This window comes from Ambystoma mexicanum, chromosome 2p (assembly GCF_040938575.1).
Source record: "Ambystoma mexicanum isolate Mex_15411 chromosome 2p, UKY_AmexF1_1, whole genome shotgun sequence".
Lineage (NCBI taxonomy): Eukaryota > Metazoa > Chordata > Amphibia > Caudata > Ambystomatidae > Ambystoma > Ambystoma mexicanum.
Genome location: NC_090923.1, coordinates 717853726 through 717872904, shown reverse-complemented (window position 1 = coordinate 717872904; position 19179 = coordinate 717853726). Strand labels below are relative to the sequence as shown.

The 19179-nt window shown below is 43.8% G+C and overlaps 1 protein-coding gene across 2 annotated transcripts in view; it reads right to left on the bottom strand.

Moving 5' to 3' along the window:
- The window catches only part of LOC138566710 (transmembrane protein 87A-like), a 1181601-nt gene that overhangs the window by 69464 nt on the left and 1092958 nt on the right, over positions 1–19179 (bottom strand). For both annotated transcript variants that reach the window (XM_069644305.1, XM_069644304.1), the window contains 2 exons: positions 4723–4787; positions 4121–4173 (listed from right to left, as the gene is read on the bottom strand). In XM_069644305.1, the coding sequence (XP_069500406.1) occupies positions 4121–4173; positions 4723–4787 (118 nt within the window). The remainder of the gene's footprint in view (positions 1–4120; positions 4174–4722; positions 4788–19179) is intronic.

The window sequence follows — 19179 nt, the reverse complement described above, 5'->3', positions numbered from 1 at the left end:
CAGCTTCCCCTAAATTACATGTTAAACTGACTTGGTAACATCAACATGAACTCTTGTGACGGTCTAAACTTTTGTGACTTTAAAGCTACTGAACTTATAAAACCTTTTCTGTCCATAGGTATGGAAAGGAAGGACAGGACCTTCATCTTATATCGAGCATTGACTACCATTGCCATAAGCACCATACTGGGACGGTTGCAGAACAATGAAAGCCACAAGCACAATGATAGTTCTAGTGATTCTCCGTACATACTTGTGACCCGAAGATTTAAAAGTGCAACAGCTGAGAAGGAGAAAGAGCTCCATGATGGGCAGAGAGCAGTTAGCTCTGGCTGCAACAGAAGAGTGTACAGCTGCTGTTGCCGAGAAGACGTTTCACCTCTCTGCGAGGCTCGAGTTTCGGAGAAGCACAGACTGGTGTGCTGGAGCCGCGCAGCTCACCATCCAGGAAGAATGGAGCTGCTGCAAGGTCGGGACGTGCTGCAGAAACGCCAGGAGCTGGGGAAAGACTCCTGGGTGTTTGCCGACCACGGAAAGTAGTACCTTACCTACCAGAGCCTGAAGCAAAGCAGGCGTGCTGAAGCAAAGCTAGGAGACACACCGGAACAAAGAGAAGGCAGTCCAAGAGGAAAGCAGGCAGTGCACATTTGACGGTTGACTGCGAAACGAGCCTGAAAATGCCACCAAGAGCCGGTGAGTCAACCCAAGGATAGTGGGGAGTCCGGTGCATTTCAGCGAGCATGCCAAACAAGAATAATAGTAAATAGAACAGAAGAAAGCTAAGGGACTAACTGTGAAGCGACAGTGAATTGCAAACAAGTACCCTTTCAGTGTGTGAATATATGTAATGCAAATAGATGGGGAACCCGAATAAGATAATATATCAAGAGGATATACTAAACAACGAAAGGGAAAGTGCAACTGTGGAAGTAGAGAGAAACAATGTGTAAATAAAAGAAGCCCTGGCAGCAGAGTACACCAAACCATTACAAGTGTGTGAATATAAGAAGCCCTGGCAGTGCCCTTTTTTCCTGGGTTCCTTTGGTATATATTTGGTCCATTCCCACAGCTTTCTATTGATTGGTTCTCTTACCAGCAATTGGGTTTCCCCTTGTTCCTTTTCATCTTTAATTCCTAGAATTCTCAGCCCTTCCTCGCACGTGGTGATCTGATGCCGTCACCTGTACAGTTTGTCACTCTTCCTCAATGTTCTCACCACCGGACCCATCATTGGCAAGTTGCAGTTTGCACTCTTTCCTTCGGCTGATAGTTATGTAGGACAACAAGCACGTGGTTTATAGTGAAAGGATTGAATACAAAAGGATTGAATGCAATAGTTTTGAATGAAAAGGATCGGAAAAAAAAATGAATTGCCTTTTTTAAAAAAAAATTTTTTAGGGCCTCCTCCCCCAAGACCCCTGTTTTTTGGGGAAAACCTAGTATTTTTTCCTAAACGAAGGCAAAAAAAAGACATTTAAAAAAAGGCATTCAAATTTTTTTCCCCCGTCCTTTTCATTCAAAACTATTGCAGTTCGAAACAATGTATTCAACCCTTTGACTGGACACCCAAGCACGTCCCTGGGCCTTGCTCCCGGTTCATTTCTCTTTGGTCCGACTCTGTGCACCCGATCCACCTTTATCCCGGCATCATCCTCTATATCTATTAAGCCTGCAAACACCTGTTTGATCATTGCGAGTAGGTCCTTGTCGCCCACTTCTTCAGACAGGCCTTTTATCCTTATGTTTGATCTCCTTGACTGGTTTTCGAGGCCTTTGCTTTGGATTTCTAGGCTCTACGTCACTCTCGACGGGTGCTCCACAAGCTCATCTATTTTCTTTGTGTTGTCTGCTATTTCCTGAACAGAATTTCCTGTGGCGTCCACACTCTCTTCCAGAGTGTTCATATTTTCCTTTACCTCCTGTACAGCTATGGACAGGTCCTACTCCCTATGTGCTGGTCTCCCTTTGTTTATCTCAAAGATCTCTGGGTGCAGTAACCCTGCTGGGTACTCCTTGACATTTTCTTTACTAAGTTGGAGCCTGCTGGCTGCTAGGCAGATCATAAATTAACCCTCCAGCCAACCACTATGGCTAGGGGGCCCATCACCCTCACGACGAGTGTTGCACTTCCTCTGTTCTCGCTGGTTTCCCTCTAGCCCATCTCCCGAGAGGGATCTCTGGTGGATGCAGGCATGGAATGCTCCTAGTGGTGGGCCGCAGGTCTGGATACCGGCAGGCCCCCCACGCAAAGCCGCAGGGGACGAGGCAATCTCCCAGTCCCGCCTGCTCCTCCTCCCTTCAGCTGCTTTGACAGCACCCAGGGCTTGGTGGCGCACACCCAAGATCCCAGTCTCATCTGCCGCCTCCCACTTCTCCTTATCGGCTTGTTGGTCCAGGCGGTCTGCCTGGAAGCCTGCGGCGGCGTTGGGCTCCCTTCCAGGCCGCCTCCTTTGTTCCTTCCATGGAACTGTTCTTTTTCTTTGCTGCCACTGTGGGGTAGAGCTCTGCTCACCCCTCTGTTGAGAGGAAGCCCACCTTTTTTTGCTCCGCTCACTGCTACTGTGGGGGCAATGCTTCCAACGGGGTTCCCAGTCTCCTTGAGGCTCCCTTTGATGAATAGCTCGTCCCCGTATCGGTGGCCCCCTGGCTTCAATTTCCGAGATGTATATTATTTTGCCGGTGGGCAGTGGACAGCTTTGTTCTGTTCAGATTTCAGCAACTGGGGAGGGTTTTATTCAGCTACTTCTGCAACATGGGCCCAGGGGACAGGAGAGCTCCGTTTCACACAGCTCTCCTCCCGGCAGCTATCTTGGAAGCCGAAAGATACATTTTTAAGTAAGTCTTTGACCGCCAACTCAGCTATTGCCAGGACCATCTCCATTTCTAATAAAGGCCTGGGTTTTATCAGCCGTTCACAGTATCCCTCAAAATGCTCATGTGCTAGGACCTAACAGTGGTAAAATCAACTGTTGATTAACCATCTTATTCCCTCCCAACATCCCCATCCAACTTCTCCTCAGTAAGGTAATCTGGTATCCAGTCATAATTTCGAATACAATATATTCGAAAGTAAAAATGTCGAAAATATTTAGTCGAAAAACAAAAATGTCAAAAAACAAAAATGTCGACTTTTTTCGATTTTATGTGTTAATAATAAATATTTTATTAAACTTTTTTTAAAAAATAATTAAAGGTATTTCCATGGGGGGTGGGGGTGATGGGGAGGATGGGGGGGGGGTTGGGGATAGGGGTTTGGGATGGTTTTTTAATTAATTAATTAATTTAATATTATATTAAAGATTTTTTAAAAATAATTAAAGGTATATCTATGGGGGGTGGGGGGGATGGGGAGGAGGGGGGGTTGGGGTAGGGGTTTGGGATGGGGGGGTTGGGGGGGGGACCCCCCCCATAATAAATGTTACTATCTGGGTAAAAAAAAAAAAAAAAAAAAAAAAAAAAAAAGAGTGTTTTGGGTTTTCAATTTTTTTTTCGACATTTTTTTTTCGAAATTATGACTTTTCCTATTATATGTATGTTTTTTCGACTTTTTTGCATTCGACTTTTTTTTCGACATTTTTGCTATTCGACATTATGTTTTCGACTTTTTGACTATAAACCAGGTAATCTATATGGTCAATCAAAATTCAGTGCTAGGAAAGTGACATATGGACAGGTCAAATGAAAGAAAACTCTAAATAAGTAGTGCTGACAGCATTAAGGGTTCAGGTAGTGCAGCATGTAGCAGTGCAACAAGAGGTAGCCTATTTGCAATGCAGTATCATGAGAAATGGATCAATAGGTGCAAGATACTTCAGTAATTCACAGATTGCATGACATAATTATAGAGGAGCTATCATTTTATTTCTGAGCACTGCTTGTTGAGTGGGTCAAAAAATACCCAGAGTATATCTGAACATATGCATACAAGGAGTCTTTCTGCACAAGTCCCTAATCTCCCTCACATGATCATGGAACCACTGCACACTTGTAAATCCTCATCTGGCCGGAACCCTGCCACATTCTGCATACAGAGCTTGAAGGCCCAAAACAGCCCCCCTACAGGCAAGGTCCACGCATGGTTTAAGAATAAAAAAGTACTTGATGTTGAGGATATACGTACACATCTGCCATAGAAGATGGGATATTTTCCTCCACCCACTTCAAATCTTCATCCTGCAAGTTTAGAAGTCATCACAACAGAGTGTTAGCTGATACTCTGAAAGAATTTGTCATGCAGGCATGGCTAACAATGACTACAGAACCAAACATGCCCCACTTCGCTGCTCATCCCTGAAAACAAAAAGACAGCTGTGTAGTTCGAACGTACACTGTTGCCTTTCTATCATACACAGTACATGTGTATATCTAATCCTCTTCTATGTTGCATTCTGTACACAATCTAATTCAAAGTTTTGAAATTATTTTTAAACTGCTATATTCAAGCAACACGCATTTCAGTAGTAGTACCTAGGGGTCATAGCCAAGACTCTAAAGATATAATGATCTAGAGCTGGTATTAACAGCAGCCATCCATAAATCAATAGCCTGATGTACAGCACTCATGTGGCTCCCTCTCGCAGCAATCCTCAAATAGCCCCTCACACAGCTCGCTTAGAGCCTGCCAACATTAACACTCAACTCCCAAATCAGGACAAACACATATACAGATACCCAATCAAAAACATTCCCTCATCATAGCTCCCTTTTCACAAAGCTACATACCACACGGTTGCCTTTTAGGATGCCATTGGGCTCATTCTTAGCTCCCCTCATCTTCATCCCTTCAGCTGTGGAAGATAGAAAAGGCATAAAACGTTATCACTCCTTTAGTCTGAACTGTAATCACCCTATTTTATAAGATACCAGAAATGTGCCACATCAGTTCCACAAGAAGGTTGAGAAGCTCATTTTGTATGCCCCATTCTATCAGGTGCATGAGTCTCCTTTTTGTCTCACAGTCAGAGTCTATGATTTGCCAACTAGTAGAGTCCAAGCATCACTGCACAAGCAATCTTTTCTTACACAAATGCTCAGCTCCATTCTTTCCAAACATCTGGAACGATTCCCAAGAGAGGAAACGATGGGTAGATAAAGAATAGGCAAACAAAGGGTTTTTCGGTAACAGATTGCCTAATCTAAGCGTCTGCCATAGAAATAGAATTTAGATAGTAACGCTCATTGAAGGCCTAAAGATGGAGACAATATGGCTGCCTTACACATCCCTGAAATGCATACATGATTTATTTCTAAAGCGCTTATGATCAGACTGGAATCGAAGCACCTTTGCAAAGCTAATGACGATACCTCGTGGCATGACCACTGTTGGTGAAATCATGAAGGTATTTGAATTTCAAAAAGCAAGAAACTGTCCAATCAGCTATGCAAAAGGGTCCATGCAACAGTATACAAAGATGGGAGTGTTAAAGTGAACCATAGCAATAAAATAATTAGCAGGTACTGACTAACAACTTATTGCTGGGAAGATTTTCCTTTTCGCCGCTTTCTTGCCTCATTCTGGAGCATCCCAAGCATAGTTGCTTTTTATTTTCTGTGATACTGACTTATTTTTCGGTAAATGAGGTTCTTTGGACAGCCGTGACTAGTAAACTATGACCGTCGGTACAAGGAAACCCTGTTGCCCTTTCCGATTGTTCATGAGCATTTCTAGCCCTATAGCTACCAGCGCGGGGGGACCATACCCACCACTTTAGGTTGTCATGGATGTGTTTGATCAACCATGTAGTGTGTTCAAAACAGATTGGTGGGACTGCATTGCTATTTTTTTTTATAGTTTTTATTTTTAGTCCTTGCTCAAATCAACCATAAACCACTTGTTTTAGACTGAAGCCACCATCGCGCCTCTGGCGATCAGTATTAGCCCAGCTTGATGAGTACTCGTGAAACGCTAATATTCAGATTATGTTCAAAGGTTTCAATCTTTGCGGGCACAAATGTAGTGCAGTTGTCTTTCAATAAGGACAACAAATTTCTCCATTCCCTCTTAAAGGCAGCATAGTCTTGCTGTGTTGAGTAGGTTACCCACTCTAAAGCGACAAATTCCCACATCATTGGTATCCGATCATGTGTTGTGGCAACTTGATCACTCTTCCATCTATGAGCGATTAGCAGCCAAGCCGCACAGTAGTATGGATAAGACCTTTCTTTGGGCTTTGGATTGAGGGGTTAACTATGGGTCCCACATTCCCAGAAGGTAAAAGGACACAAACTCTGGGAGTGGGGACATCTTCTGAATGGGTGCTCTAGATTCAGTAGTTTCTCCCTTGGCAATTTTTATGATATCAATTCCCCACTAATAACCACCACCGTGAAAGCGTCCCCGGTCACGCTTTCAGACACGAGGCCTGTCAGGTTGTATCCTTTTATCTTGTCTCTTACTTTGAGTCATCATCGGGTATGAAATAAGTTCAACAGGGAAACTCCATGTCCACATCCCCGTCCTTTCTCGTGTGTTGTTGAGATCCAAATGTAATCTATCCTAGAACTAGTATGATGGACATTAGAAAACAAAAGTCAAATCAAGTTCCTGATCCCTAAACTCTCTCCATACAAGGTTTAGTCTTTCCATACCACTGGATGCCACTCTGCTGCTCCTAAGCATATCTTGACTTCTTATCAAGCTTTTCTGATCAAGCCATTTGTAATCTCCCATCAGGATTACGTCACCCTTTGCAAAGTCTCCTAATTGGATTAGGGTCTCAAGTATGAACCCCTGAGTTACGGGCATAAGAAAAAGTGGCGATAGTAATATATTGTCTCCCCATTAGGCCTCTTAAAAACATGAAGTGCCCATGTGTGTCCTCTCAGACATTGCCCATTTTATAATCTAAAGTATCTCGCAAGGCTACCAGGAACCCAGGTTTTGCTGTTCATGGTTGAGTCAAACACTTGTGAGTATTGTCCAAAGATCACTCTGTTCTGATCTATTGTAAAAAAGGTGGGTTTCCTGTAGGGCGACTATGTCAGGTGTACCATCATTAAGATAATGGTCTATTTTTGTTGTCTTTACCAGGGAGTTAAATCGACTTATGTTTTGCGTTAGTTTCCTGAATTTACAGCTTTATGTCACCTATCTCGTGTATGCCTTCCTTAGTTTGAGTCTCAACAAGTCCATTCCAAGTGCCACTTCTGTCCAAGTTGGCATGTAGAAAAGAAGCATTTGTATTGCCCCCTCCCCGAACTGCCCTTCACCCCCCAACCACCACCCCAACTTCTTCAACCACAACCAACACAATACAACTCTAACAAACCTAACCTTGGGGGTCATGGTCTCTCCACCAACAGGCTACAGAGTCATCTAAATCTCAGGTATGGACCAAAATGACCCTACACAAACAAATGTTCTAAGGTCACCTAGGCCCATCACAAATTCAAACAGCGAGCAATGTGTCAGCCCCAAGATTCTCCCAATTCAACCTATAATGTGCATCCTATACCAATTTGATTGCAAGGGTAAACCTAGTCTATGTGTGTCCCTTTTACCGGAAGGAGGAGTGGTACTCCGGTCTATCGCTGATTTTGCAGAACAATTATTTATTTAAAGGCGAAGTTGTCTAATTTCTGGCCCGATTCAGCCTGTGAGTTTTGTGGAGCTTTCTTCCGCCGACGACGACTTCCGGTTCGTCCTCACGTGTCTCGAAGTCTTGTCTTCATCAATTTGCAATAAGCTCACACCATCACTTAGTGTAGTTATGCAGCGTTGTGATCCTTTTCATTGGAAGACAAGGTCAAATGGGATCTGATGTCCCTTCTGGCCAGCTCTCTTGCTACGGGCCCATTTATTTGCATTTTTGCAGTTTAGACAAAGCAAAGTAGTGGAACATTAAGACCCCTAAGCCCTGCACCTGAGTCAGGCCTTTTCCTCTTGCCTTAAGGATGGTCTGTTTCTGTGTGAAGATGACATGGCTGCCAGTACATCCCTTGGATTTGGATTGCCACCATTTCATCTAGGACCTATGCAATCGATCCTGTCAATAAGGATCGTGCCCGGAGGAACATCATCCAGCAGCTCATTGAACATTTTCTGGAGGCAGGGCTTTATTTTTTGGCCTCCAGTGTCCTCTGAAAGATTCTTTATTCAGATGTTTACACGCCTCAATCAATTCCAGGTTCTCAAACTACAATTCCAGGTTCTGCAACATCCTATTGAGATGTTCTAGCAATATGCTTTTGCTGTGGGTTTCCTCTGAGATGTCCTGCAATACTTTCTCATTGGTGTTGATTCGTTGGTCTAGTTGCGCCTTAATGTCCATTATGGATTGCATTAGATCTGCTTTTCGGGAGACAGTTGATCAAGTCACTGGACTTTCCCCAGCAGTGTTGTAGGCCCCCCTCCTTGTCCACTGGTCCTGCGGCTTGGGGTGGATTCATTGGCTTTCGTTTTTGGCATCTGCAAAGGTTCCCCCCTCAACTTCCTCTACGGCACACCTTGGATTAGGACTATAGCCAGAGTGTCGAGCAGCAAGGCAGTTACGGTCCTCGCCCAGGCTTTGTTTACTGTAAAGGTAAGCAGGAGTGCTTCATGTCATGTTCTCCGAGAGGAGCTCCGTGTGTTAGGTCCTCTCTACACTGTGCCATTTTGAATCCCTTGCATTAGTATTTTTTGGTGTACTACTGTGCACATTTATTTTTCACCCGGAGGTCACCTTTTCTGTTTCTGTAGTTGCCAAAATGGTTATGAACCCTGTCCTTTGGAACCACTGGCTATATTAGCTTTCTTTATCATGTATGGTGGCATGAATGGCCATATGTGGTCATCCCCTTTCACTGGCTCCCTGTGCAATGCCTACAATGGGGAGCTGGTTGAATGAGAACCGGTTATAACAGTGTAGGGGCCTTAGCTATCCTAATCCACCTCCTGGGTGATGTCATGAGTGGAGTCCAGTAGGCCATCAAGGATTGACAAGCCACACAAACTTTGAATGTTGCAAGCTTTATGATAGGTGGGCTGGGTAGGCCCTCGCCTCCTCCCCATTTCCCTGCAGCCAATTATTTGTGTAGATCTGTGGATGATTTGGAGCCATTCAGTAGTCAATACTGCAAAATGAATCTAAAGTATCCGAGAAGACCAAGTGGGGCATTGGAGAGACTGCTTGAAGCGTTCATCAAGACCTGGTAAGACAGAGATCTAACCCTTTCAACTTGAGGAAGCCTGCAAATGTGATTTCCCCTTTGAACTGACAGGCACGGTCAGTTCACCATTCCGTACATAGCTTTGGCGTCCTCCTGAATCTCATGGACTAAAGATCTGCTCCAGTCCAGAGTGGTCTGCACATCATGAGGGGGCTCCCTTCATGCTTCGACACTAAGCTGACCTGAATTGCTGCTCCTCTGCTGTGCAAACTCTTTGTGGGACATCGATCATCATCCTCTGCTGCTGCTCTTGGCTGTTGGACAGACTTGTTGCATGGTTCACCCCAAGACTGCTTCACGGCTGCTGTGTTCTTTCATCGTCATGAGCTGTTGGAAAGGAGTCACCCTTTGTGGGTAATCCTGAGGACCTTGCCCCGTCATCTTCTGATACTGAAAGGTTGCAAGCAGAGACTGGAACAATTGCTCAGGCAGTGCCTACCTCTGCACCCGCAATCCTAGGCTTTATTTGTGATCCATCAGTTTGAGTAGTCTGCTCCAGCTCTGTGGATGTGCATCCATCCATGTACTGGTCTTCTCATGATGGGCTTGTGTGCACAGCCGTTTTATTCCCCGCCCCTCAACGTTTCTTCATAGGGCCGAAGGGTTTACTTTCCAGCCAGTGCTCGCGCCTTTGGTGGTGGAACCTCTGCTCTGGATTCTGAGTGGTCCTCCTGACTGCCCAGCTGGGTGGCTACTGTTCTTTTACAGTGACCTGTACGTTTCTACTTATGATGAAATCATAAATGATGTCACCTACTGTCTTTTTCCAATTTATTTGTATGAGATGAAGTTCTAACTCTTACAAACTTAAGTTACAGTAATACATTTAGTTACCTACGCCCCTTGGGGAATACTTGTATGGGGACTAGTGGTGGACCTTTTACTGCTTGCTTTATGTTTCTTAAGTAGAGTTAGGTCCCTAATCATCGTTTCTTCCCAGCTTTAAACTGCCATTGTGTAGAATTTTGTGTTGGCAAGAGATAGTGTTTATCATCTTTGAAGAGTGCTTGGTGTTCTTTTACGGACACCATTATGGTTTTCTTTATCTGTACTTCGTGATTTCTGGCCTTATAGTAGCACTGACATTATTGGCCATTCTACAGAACATAGCTGTGTAGACAATCCTTTACTTGCTAGTGTGTGTGTGATCCGTACATCACACCAACATTCTTCCACCCTTTGAGTGAATCTTACACTTTAGTAACGTTTGCAAGCAAGTTTGGTCCAACTTGTTGAAAACCCTGCAGGTCCAGTAGAGATTGTTCTCAATGAACCCCTCATCAGTGGTGGTACAGAAAATCCCTCCAGACACAGGCTTGTGAAAATAAAAATAAAAATAAAAGAAAAAAGATGAAAATTGGATGGAGGAGGCAAGGGAAAAAGTACAATTAGACCAGGCCTATGAATTACAAGGATCCTGTTGCTAGGAAGCTTAAGACGAACACTTGGGTAGGACATGCAAAACGCCTCTGTATCCTTACTGTTAGCAACTCTGACCCTGCAGCAGTAGCAGCAGTTTTGGCCTGCAGTCTAGAAGAGGAGATCAGCATTTCTGCATGTACAGCAAACTCGTTTCAAGCACACGGGGGCAGAACCAAAAGTCCTCTTCTAGGTCTCATTTTTGTACCGCTGTAGCAGGTGATTAGGCAACCATCTGTAAACACGACAGGGCCACAATGCCAAGTTCTGGGCTTGTTATGTCTAAAAAACTAAAGATAAACCTATCAACATAGTACCTATTGCCGATCTAAATACTTTTGATAATGTTGTTCCCTGTTCAATTGTCCAAAAAAGCATTCTAAAGGATACCAATGTATGAGAAAACTAATCGGGGCTGAGTTCAGAGGTAGGTAGCATAATTATCGGTTGAGTAGTAAATGTTTACCGAAGCAGAGGATCACTTGGCTCAAGTCTTGTGTATATTTGTGCATTTCTAAAACATAGGCTACGACACTAACATACAACAAGCACAGGGGGAGGAAGAACAATTGCATATCAGAACAGTTACATTTACATCCCATGTACTAGAGACAGAAACACCAATAGCATGTGAAGTATTTTGTTTGCAATATGCAACAACCTGCAAACCTTTACATTCACCATGGCTGTAGTATATTGACCATCAGAACCAAACAATCTGATCATTTTCCAGACGCGACTACACACACAAAAAATACATACAGCCTATAAGCATAAATACATTATAATAGGTGATTTTAATTTATGATTTAAAGGCGAGGCACTTCCTGTCGTAAGTTGCTACTGACAAACATCACAAGATACGTTGACTATCAATAGGAGGGAAAAGTTAAAGCATTACTTCCTTCACCACCTCTGCTTCCACCAACCTTCCTTATTGCCACCATTTCCATTAAAAGTTTGGATTATGACCGAGGCTCAAAGTCCCACTGTGACTCTTCATGGGTCATGGCTAGAGCCTCCTTTGCAGATTGAGGACAAGTGACAGAAGCAGATATGACCAGTTATGGAAATAGTGTATGGGATTAGAGCCTTTATCCAGATATGAAAGTAAATTCAGAAAAATGTGTAAGAGTTAAATGTGGCCAACCCCACTTATTGGGGGCCAAACTAGCCAAAATACCCCTTAAACAATGTGTCTGCTCCCCTACCTCAGAACACCTGGGCACTAATTGCAAAGCATGGGAGTAACATGCCAATCCAGAGATCAATCTTAAGGAAGCCCTGCCTGAAATTACAGCCTACTGGAAAACATCCAGACTGTAGTTGTGCCCTGGTAGCAGCTGCACCACCCTTCCTGTTACCTGAGAGGTCAAGAAGCGGTATGCCCTCCTGTTGGTCCAGCAACAGCAGTCAAGTGGTAAGTCCTCAATAACCCCTACTCGAATTGGTGCAGTCATCACACTGAGTGAGACTTCACAACACTTATCTGCGTGGTATTCAGTAACCCACCTTTTGGAATAGGTCTGTACACAAGTTTGTAGTGTGACTGAGCAGCCAGGCCCATCTCAAGAGGGGCAAATGTGAGCTGTAGAGCTGTACAAATGAAATCCGTAAATACAAGTAGTCAAGTAACACTTACTCTCAAGGTTTCAGTTATGAATAGTTAATTAACATCAATTTTTAAATAGGCATTCTTTAAAAAGGCAATTCAGTGTAACAAGGTAAATATACTTTAACATTACTTTTCAGAATCAAAACAATTTAGTGGATAATCTTTGGATATGCTACTTACACAATTCCTACACCCTGAGGTGACTTCAATCACAAGGACAGTAATGGCATTTATATATCCACTAGTAAACTTTGCAGATTCATATATTTGTAGGAAGGAAAGGGTAGGGAAAGAAAAAGGTTAGACAGTTTCTCAGTGTATGGAGGAAAATTTAAATGTTCCAATTAAATCTAGATAAGCCTTTCCCAGCAGTAACAGTATGCAACAAGCTACCACCTCTGAGGGACAAACAGTATCAAAGTCACTGGACTAGAAGAGTATTCAGGGAGCCAAGACAGCCAAGGTCATTTGGGACACAGTCTATGGATCTGATGCACTTCTTAGATCAAAGTCTTGCACCAAGTTAGAGAGTCTTAGAAAAATCACTTGTAGGGTCACAAGCTGTCAAGCCTGAGAAGAGAATTAGAATCAACTTGTAAAAGGTAAGCCAATGCAATTCCCAAGTGAGAAGAGTGCGGCTAAAGTCAATAAGGTAAGTACTCCAAGTCTAAACAGTACCTCTGGTTTGAAGAAGAGTGGTCCAGCAGGATTCTGTCTTGCTACAGCGGTGCAGACCGTTGTTCCTGAACCTCAGTCGTGGGCACAAGAGGGAGGACGTCTGGAGGGCTCGTGCGGCGGTACTTGGGAGGTCAGCGGCAGCTACGGGCTCTTTTCGGTTCAGCGGCACTTCGCGGTTTCAGCGCTTAGCAAACACCAATGCAGATCACAGACACCAGTTGGACTATCTTCGCTCCTTCGGTCCGGCACTCTGGTGAGGGGAATCTTGATCTGGAGGTCCTGCTTCAGGATGGTCCTTGGGAGTCTCCTGGAGCTTCAGGTCGGATTCGTTCCGCGGCAGACGTTGCACTGGACTATGGACACACGACCCCTGGCATTGGGCTTCTGAAGCAACCGAGAGGCAGGGCAAGTAAGGGATGGTGGTCCATTGGAGTTTGTCTGGGGGTTAGTTGGTCCCATTAACTCAAGGGGAGACATTGTTCCATCTGGAGCTTCTCTGTCGAAGTGAAAAAGGAGTTTCAGCACAGCAGCAGGGCTTCACCGGGCAATTCAGAGGTCCAGGAGGTTGCCGCAAGCTTTGTTTACGGTTTCTTCGTCGGGTGTTTCTCCCAGTGGTCGACTTTGCCTGTAGTCCCAAAACCCTTGCCTTTTAAGCAGGTTTATTCCATTCATGGACAGCCTATGATGTCAATCAAACAGCAGGCTGGCTGTCCTAATAGAACAGCCAGCCAATCAGGACTAGTTGCATTCAGGCATTCCTAGAGACAAAGGACAGGGGCGTTCCGGGACCCTCCCTCACATCCTGTCCTTCCTGACACACTGGAGCCAGGGGCAGGCTTCAGGAGTGAAGCCTGCCAAAGGCAGGACAAACAACAGGCTCAAATTATTCTCAACCCACAGAGTAAAACCCAAGGAAGACCTCACAAACAGAAAATGGCGAAAAAAGAAGATCAGGCCATTTGACAAAATGGTCACCCAAGGGTGCTGTACTGCAGCTGAGGGTTCAGCCTGCGGTAGAAAAGCACAATGGTAGGAAAAAGTAAACCACTGCCAGCAGCCATTTAAAGCAGTGAGGGCAACATAAAAATGTGTCATGAGAATGATAAGATGGTGTGTGCTGGACCTACAAAGAGAAAAAGGAAGTAAAGTCAATTTCACTTTACTGTTCTTGGGAACTGTAGTTCACACAAGAAAAGGTACTTAAACCTTATGAGAAATCGAAAGGATTGCTCAGTGACACTGCACTGAAGGTGCTGTGTGTCACCATACAAATAGCAGATGCCTATGGAGTTTGTCAGACTCCAAAAACAGTGAAAAAACAAAATCCAAATCAGGTAAAAACACATGAGAGCGAGAAAAAGGTCTTGCTCACTCCAGAGTATAAAAAATTTAAAAAATCTTAAATTCAGCAAAAAAAATGGGGGTCTCTAAGGTTGAAGGGAATTAGCACACATATGAGAATTTTCCCTAAGAACTACCATTAGGGGCATATGCATCAAGACCAGTATTACACTCCGTCAAGCCGAATTTTATCTGCCACTTCCACTATTTTCTATGAGAGACTAAATCCCAATCAATGACTACAGGTCCTATGGTACCCCATGAGGCAGTGTTTGATAAACCTGGCATACTAAGGCCTTGGTTGATGTTGGACTGCTGTGGACCATACCTGAAAACGTATGGGCCACGAACAATTTAATTTCTTTTTGAACCTCCCTTTGGGGGTATAATCGATTTTCAGGGTTGTTCCATAATTTTGGACCTAATACTGCAAGGGATCCCCAACCGTCATTTGAACCTGGGACTAGTTAGGTTGTTAATTTGTGCTATTCTTAGCAGTCGTGTGGGTATATATCTGTTAATGTGAGAGTTCATGTATTTAGCATCAATATTATGGAGGATTTGGAAAGTAAAACAAATGAATGTGTGTGCTATTCTGCTTGCAACGGTTTGTTAGTTGTGGTTTTTCACGGATGGTGAGATATTGTGCCTGGCACCAAAGTAAGTCTTGCTGCTTCATTTTGGATAAGTTGCAGTTGGTTTTTGTTTAGTCTTAAACAGAGACTATTACAAATGTCTTGGTGAGAGAGGACAAGGACTCCGGACACCATCATTTTCTATGTCATTTCCAAATAGGGGACAACTCTTCGATGATGTTGAGCTAGAAGTGTTGGCTAGCAAGTCCTTTTGTGCATTTAGAGTTCAGTGCTGAAAATAATAACTAGATCCTTTAGCTGGTCTGAGACGGTGGGATGGTGGGTGTCTGACCCATAAGTTGAGGCCATATGAATAATAGTGTTCGAGTTTGGGATCCCAAAGAAGAATCTCTTTTAGGGCTGTTATCTATCGTCCAATCGGGGCGATAGTTGTTACATACATACTTTATTTCGAAATTTTTATTTTAGATCTAGACAAAATGTGTTTAAAACAACCTTTCATTTTCTTAAATATATAGCATTTTCAATTAAAAAAAAAAACAAATATAATCAGCCACATTCTTAAAGGAAGGGAGAACACCAATTTCTTGGCCTTACCTAATGTGCGAACATTATACAATATAAAAATAGGTAAGAGAAACTTTCTTCTAAGTGTCTTTATACAGGAACATTTAAATGAATTAAATCTTCCACTGTAGAGCCATCACAGGCACAAAAAGGGGTTATGGTCTGAGTCTTGCTACTAGACCAATTAAATGTACCCCTCCCCGGAAGTCTTTCAAGGAAGGCAATCTTCTCCAGATTTCCCCTCTTCACTCTCGCTCAGCTGTCAAACACTCCTCTGACATCTGCCGCCTCCTGGAAGAACTTGACCTCGATGCCCTTGGTCTCAACAAGACATGGTTCACGGCCAGCTCTGTCACGAGCTTTGACACTCTCCTCCCTGATGGCTACAAGATTCTCTCTGCGCCCAGGTCCAACCGTTCTGGATGGGGTGTAGCCCTGATGTTCCCTGAGTGGATTCCTGTCTGTCATTCCTACGTAGGCCTACTCTTCTTTCGAATACCTCATCTGCAGGCTCTCCCTCTACTAGCCATTCCCTCACTGTGGCTACTATCTATCGGCCACCTGGTCAGATCTCCTCCTTCCTCTGAGTGGGCGGACCTCTCCTCTTCCCGCCTGGTCTCGACCACTCAACTCCTCCTTCTTGGAGACTTTAACGTCCACCTGGATGCTTCTTGTCCTTCCTCTGGACTCTTTCGCGGCCTCTGCAACTCTCTCTCACTCTCCATCCTCCCCTCTGGCCCGACTCACTTTGCAGGGAACACTCTGGATGTTCTGAACTCTTCAGACCACCCCCTTTCTATCTCTCTCACCACACCTCTCTCCGGGAGCAATCTCTCTCCTTTCCTCCAAGCTCACCCTCTACCCCTCAGGCCAAACCACCGCAGCACTGCCACCCACCTTCTTGGTTATCCGACCCATGCAGCGGGTGACAGTTGATGCTTTTCTTGCCACTTTCTCCCCCTGTGCCCCATATGGATGACTCACACCCTGACACAGCCCTTTCCATGCTCTACTCTGCTATATCTGATACTCTTGATGTTCTTGCCCCGGTCAGGAGGATCCGCTTGTAGCCCAAAGTCAAGTGCAACTCTTGGTACGACTCAGACCTCGTCACCCTCAAACGCAAGTGCAAGGTGGCTGAGAACAAATGGTGTGCTTCCGGTATATCCTCTGACAAACTGGCCTGCCCCTTCTCCAAAAGGCAATATCGAATACCGAAACACGTGTCTGGGGATGCTGTTGGTACTCTTGTTCAGAGGAGAATTGCCTAGCATTTCGGTGCTGGACTTCCCCAGGGTAGAACAAAGACTGATATGTTTGGGATATTTCTTCTCTGTGAAAGATAGTGAGCTAAAGACTCTGGGTAAGTCCCTCGTAATCAGGACTAATGTCTGGCAGAGGGACTCCCAGGACCTCCCGTGTCAATTTCCAAAAGGCAATATCGGCTCTCTGTCCGCACCAAGAAGAGAGCTCACATCGAAGGCTGCGTCTCTGAGGCATCTAAGAACTCAGCCAATCTCTTTAAAATCTGCAAGGAACTAGCCAATCCTGCTGCAGTCTACCTCTGCTGTCCCCTCCCAGGCCCTTTGCATGGATCTGGAAGTCCTGAGCAACTCTTCTCGGGACTTGCGGTTGATCCGACATATTCCCTGAAAAATGGGACCATTGAGTTCTGAGAGCCCATTGAAGGGGTCTCATTGTCAACCGGGCCTCTGGCACCAGGAAAATGCAGGTTGCCATGAAACCAAGCAACCTTAAAAAAAAAATAAAATCTAAGGCCGGAAGATGTTGTCCATTCTGGAATTTAGCTACCATCTTCTTGAATTTGTTGAGCTCTTGCCTCGGGAGCTGAGACTTTCCCTGAGGAAGTATCCAAGACTGCTCCGATGAACTGGAGTCTTTGGGATGGTATCATGTGGGACTTCTTGAAATTGAGGGAGTAGCCCAGTCTGTGTAGGGAGTGGCAGGTGATGCTGAGATGTTCCTGGGCTTGCTCGGGTGAACAAGCCGTGATCAACCAGTCGTCCAGGTAGGGGTAGACGTGAATCCCCCCTCTCCTGAGACTTGCCCTACTACCGCCATCAGCTTGTTGAAAAGCCTTGGGCGAAGGTCAGCCCGAATGGCAGAACTCAAAACTCAGTGAGAACCGCCAACTGCGAACCTCAGGTACTTCCTGTGCCTGAGATGAATTGGCACATGAAAGTAAGCATCTTGAAGGTCCAATGATAACAACCAGTCTTGGAGTTGGAGAGCCTGAAGGATCTGAGAAAGGGTTACCATCTTGATCTTGTCCTTCCTGAGGAATTTGTTCAACTTTCTTAAGTCCAAGATGGGTCTCACTGCTCCGTCCTTCTTGTGAACGAGAGAAAGTAGGGGAAATACCAACCCTTGTTCCTCCCTGCTACAGGTACATTTTTTTTGTCTATGGTTAAAAAAAACCTTAAACAAATTCATTACAAAGAATGTCAACCAATTTCTTAATATCTCACAACAATTTTCATGTTATATCACCTAAAAAAACAAAAAATTTAACACAACTTAAAACTTATTGCCAACAATCCAAGTCAAATTAGCAGATACTAAAACGCATCATTTATCATGACATGTTCAAATAATAAATTCATATTTCAATTTGTTATAATCGTAATAATTCCTCTTCAATCAACTTTAAAAATGCAACTAAGGCAAATATTAACGCTTTCCCTTGCCCTAACATCATTCGATTCCACAAGGCCTCCATACAATCAGCATAGTTGATATTCACAAATTGCATCAACAGGGTGGTTCTAACATCTTTAAAAGTATGAACATTCCAATATCGGGAGTTTCAGAGTCTCCTCAGAGTCTGAACAATTCGGGAATCGACAACTCAACATTTTACAGCTATCTCTTGGCTGACCCCAATGCTTTATCCTTTCCAATATATGTAACTGGTTTAATTTAAATCTCAAATAATACCTCCGTGCATTCTTACAGGGGAAAATTAATAGATATGAACAGCAACCCTCCCTTTTACATGGGAACATAGCATATTTCTTATATGTCTTATACTTTGTGAGTCCTTCTATGGTCAGAGACCAAGCTCTTTCGAAACATTTACGTTTTACATAACCAGGTCGCATGTATAAATCGCACTGGTCTACCCCTAATTCATCCAAAATGGTTAACATCCTTAGGTTATATGCCATAATTGAACTTGAACTACATCCTTTTATCATAAGATCCAAATCCTGATAGAGTTAATTGACTGGTGGATTAAGAATGTTACTATAGTTAGAAAGAGCTCTCCATTCCCATCTGCAACAAAGAGATATCAGTCCTAATTTATGACGAATAATGCACTTGGGGATGGAGGCTGATAATTGAAGTGCGGATTTCAACAATCGTCCCTGTAAGGAATTAAGCTGAAATGTAACATTGTACGAGCAAATATCCAAAGAATACAGTAGAACTGGTTCCACCTAAAAAGACAAACATTTCAATAACGGAATCAAAGAAAATTTACAATATTTTGAAAATATGATTTTCATCTGGCCCAAAAGAGGTCTTGCCTTGGTGTGCAAGCATTCAATCCAAATTTTTTTTATTAAACAATTACTAAGCCGATAACCAAAACAGACGAATTCATAAGGAATTCAGTCAATTTTCCATAGGAATTCTTTTAGGTTTTTTGCCTGCATTAAATACCATGATATTCGTTTTTGATGAATTCGGTTTCAAATTATGGTGAAATGCGTATTCAGTAAATAAATGCAATTTTTTTTACGAAACTCGACTGGGTCAAGTCAAATAGTACAATATCGTCTGCAAACA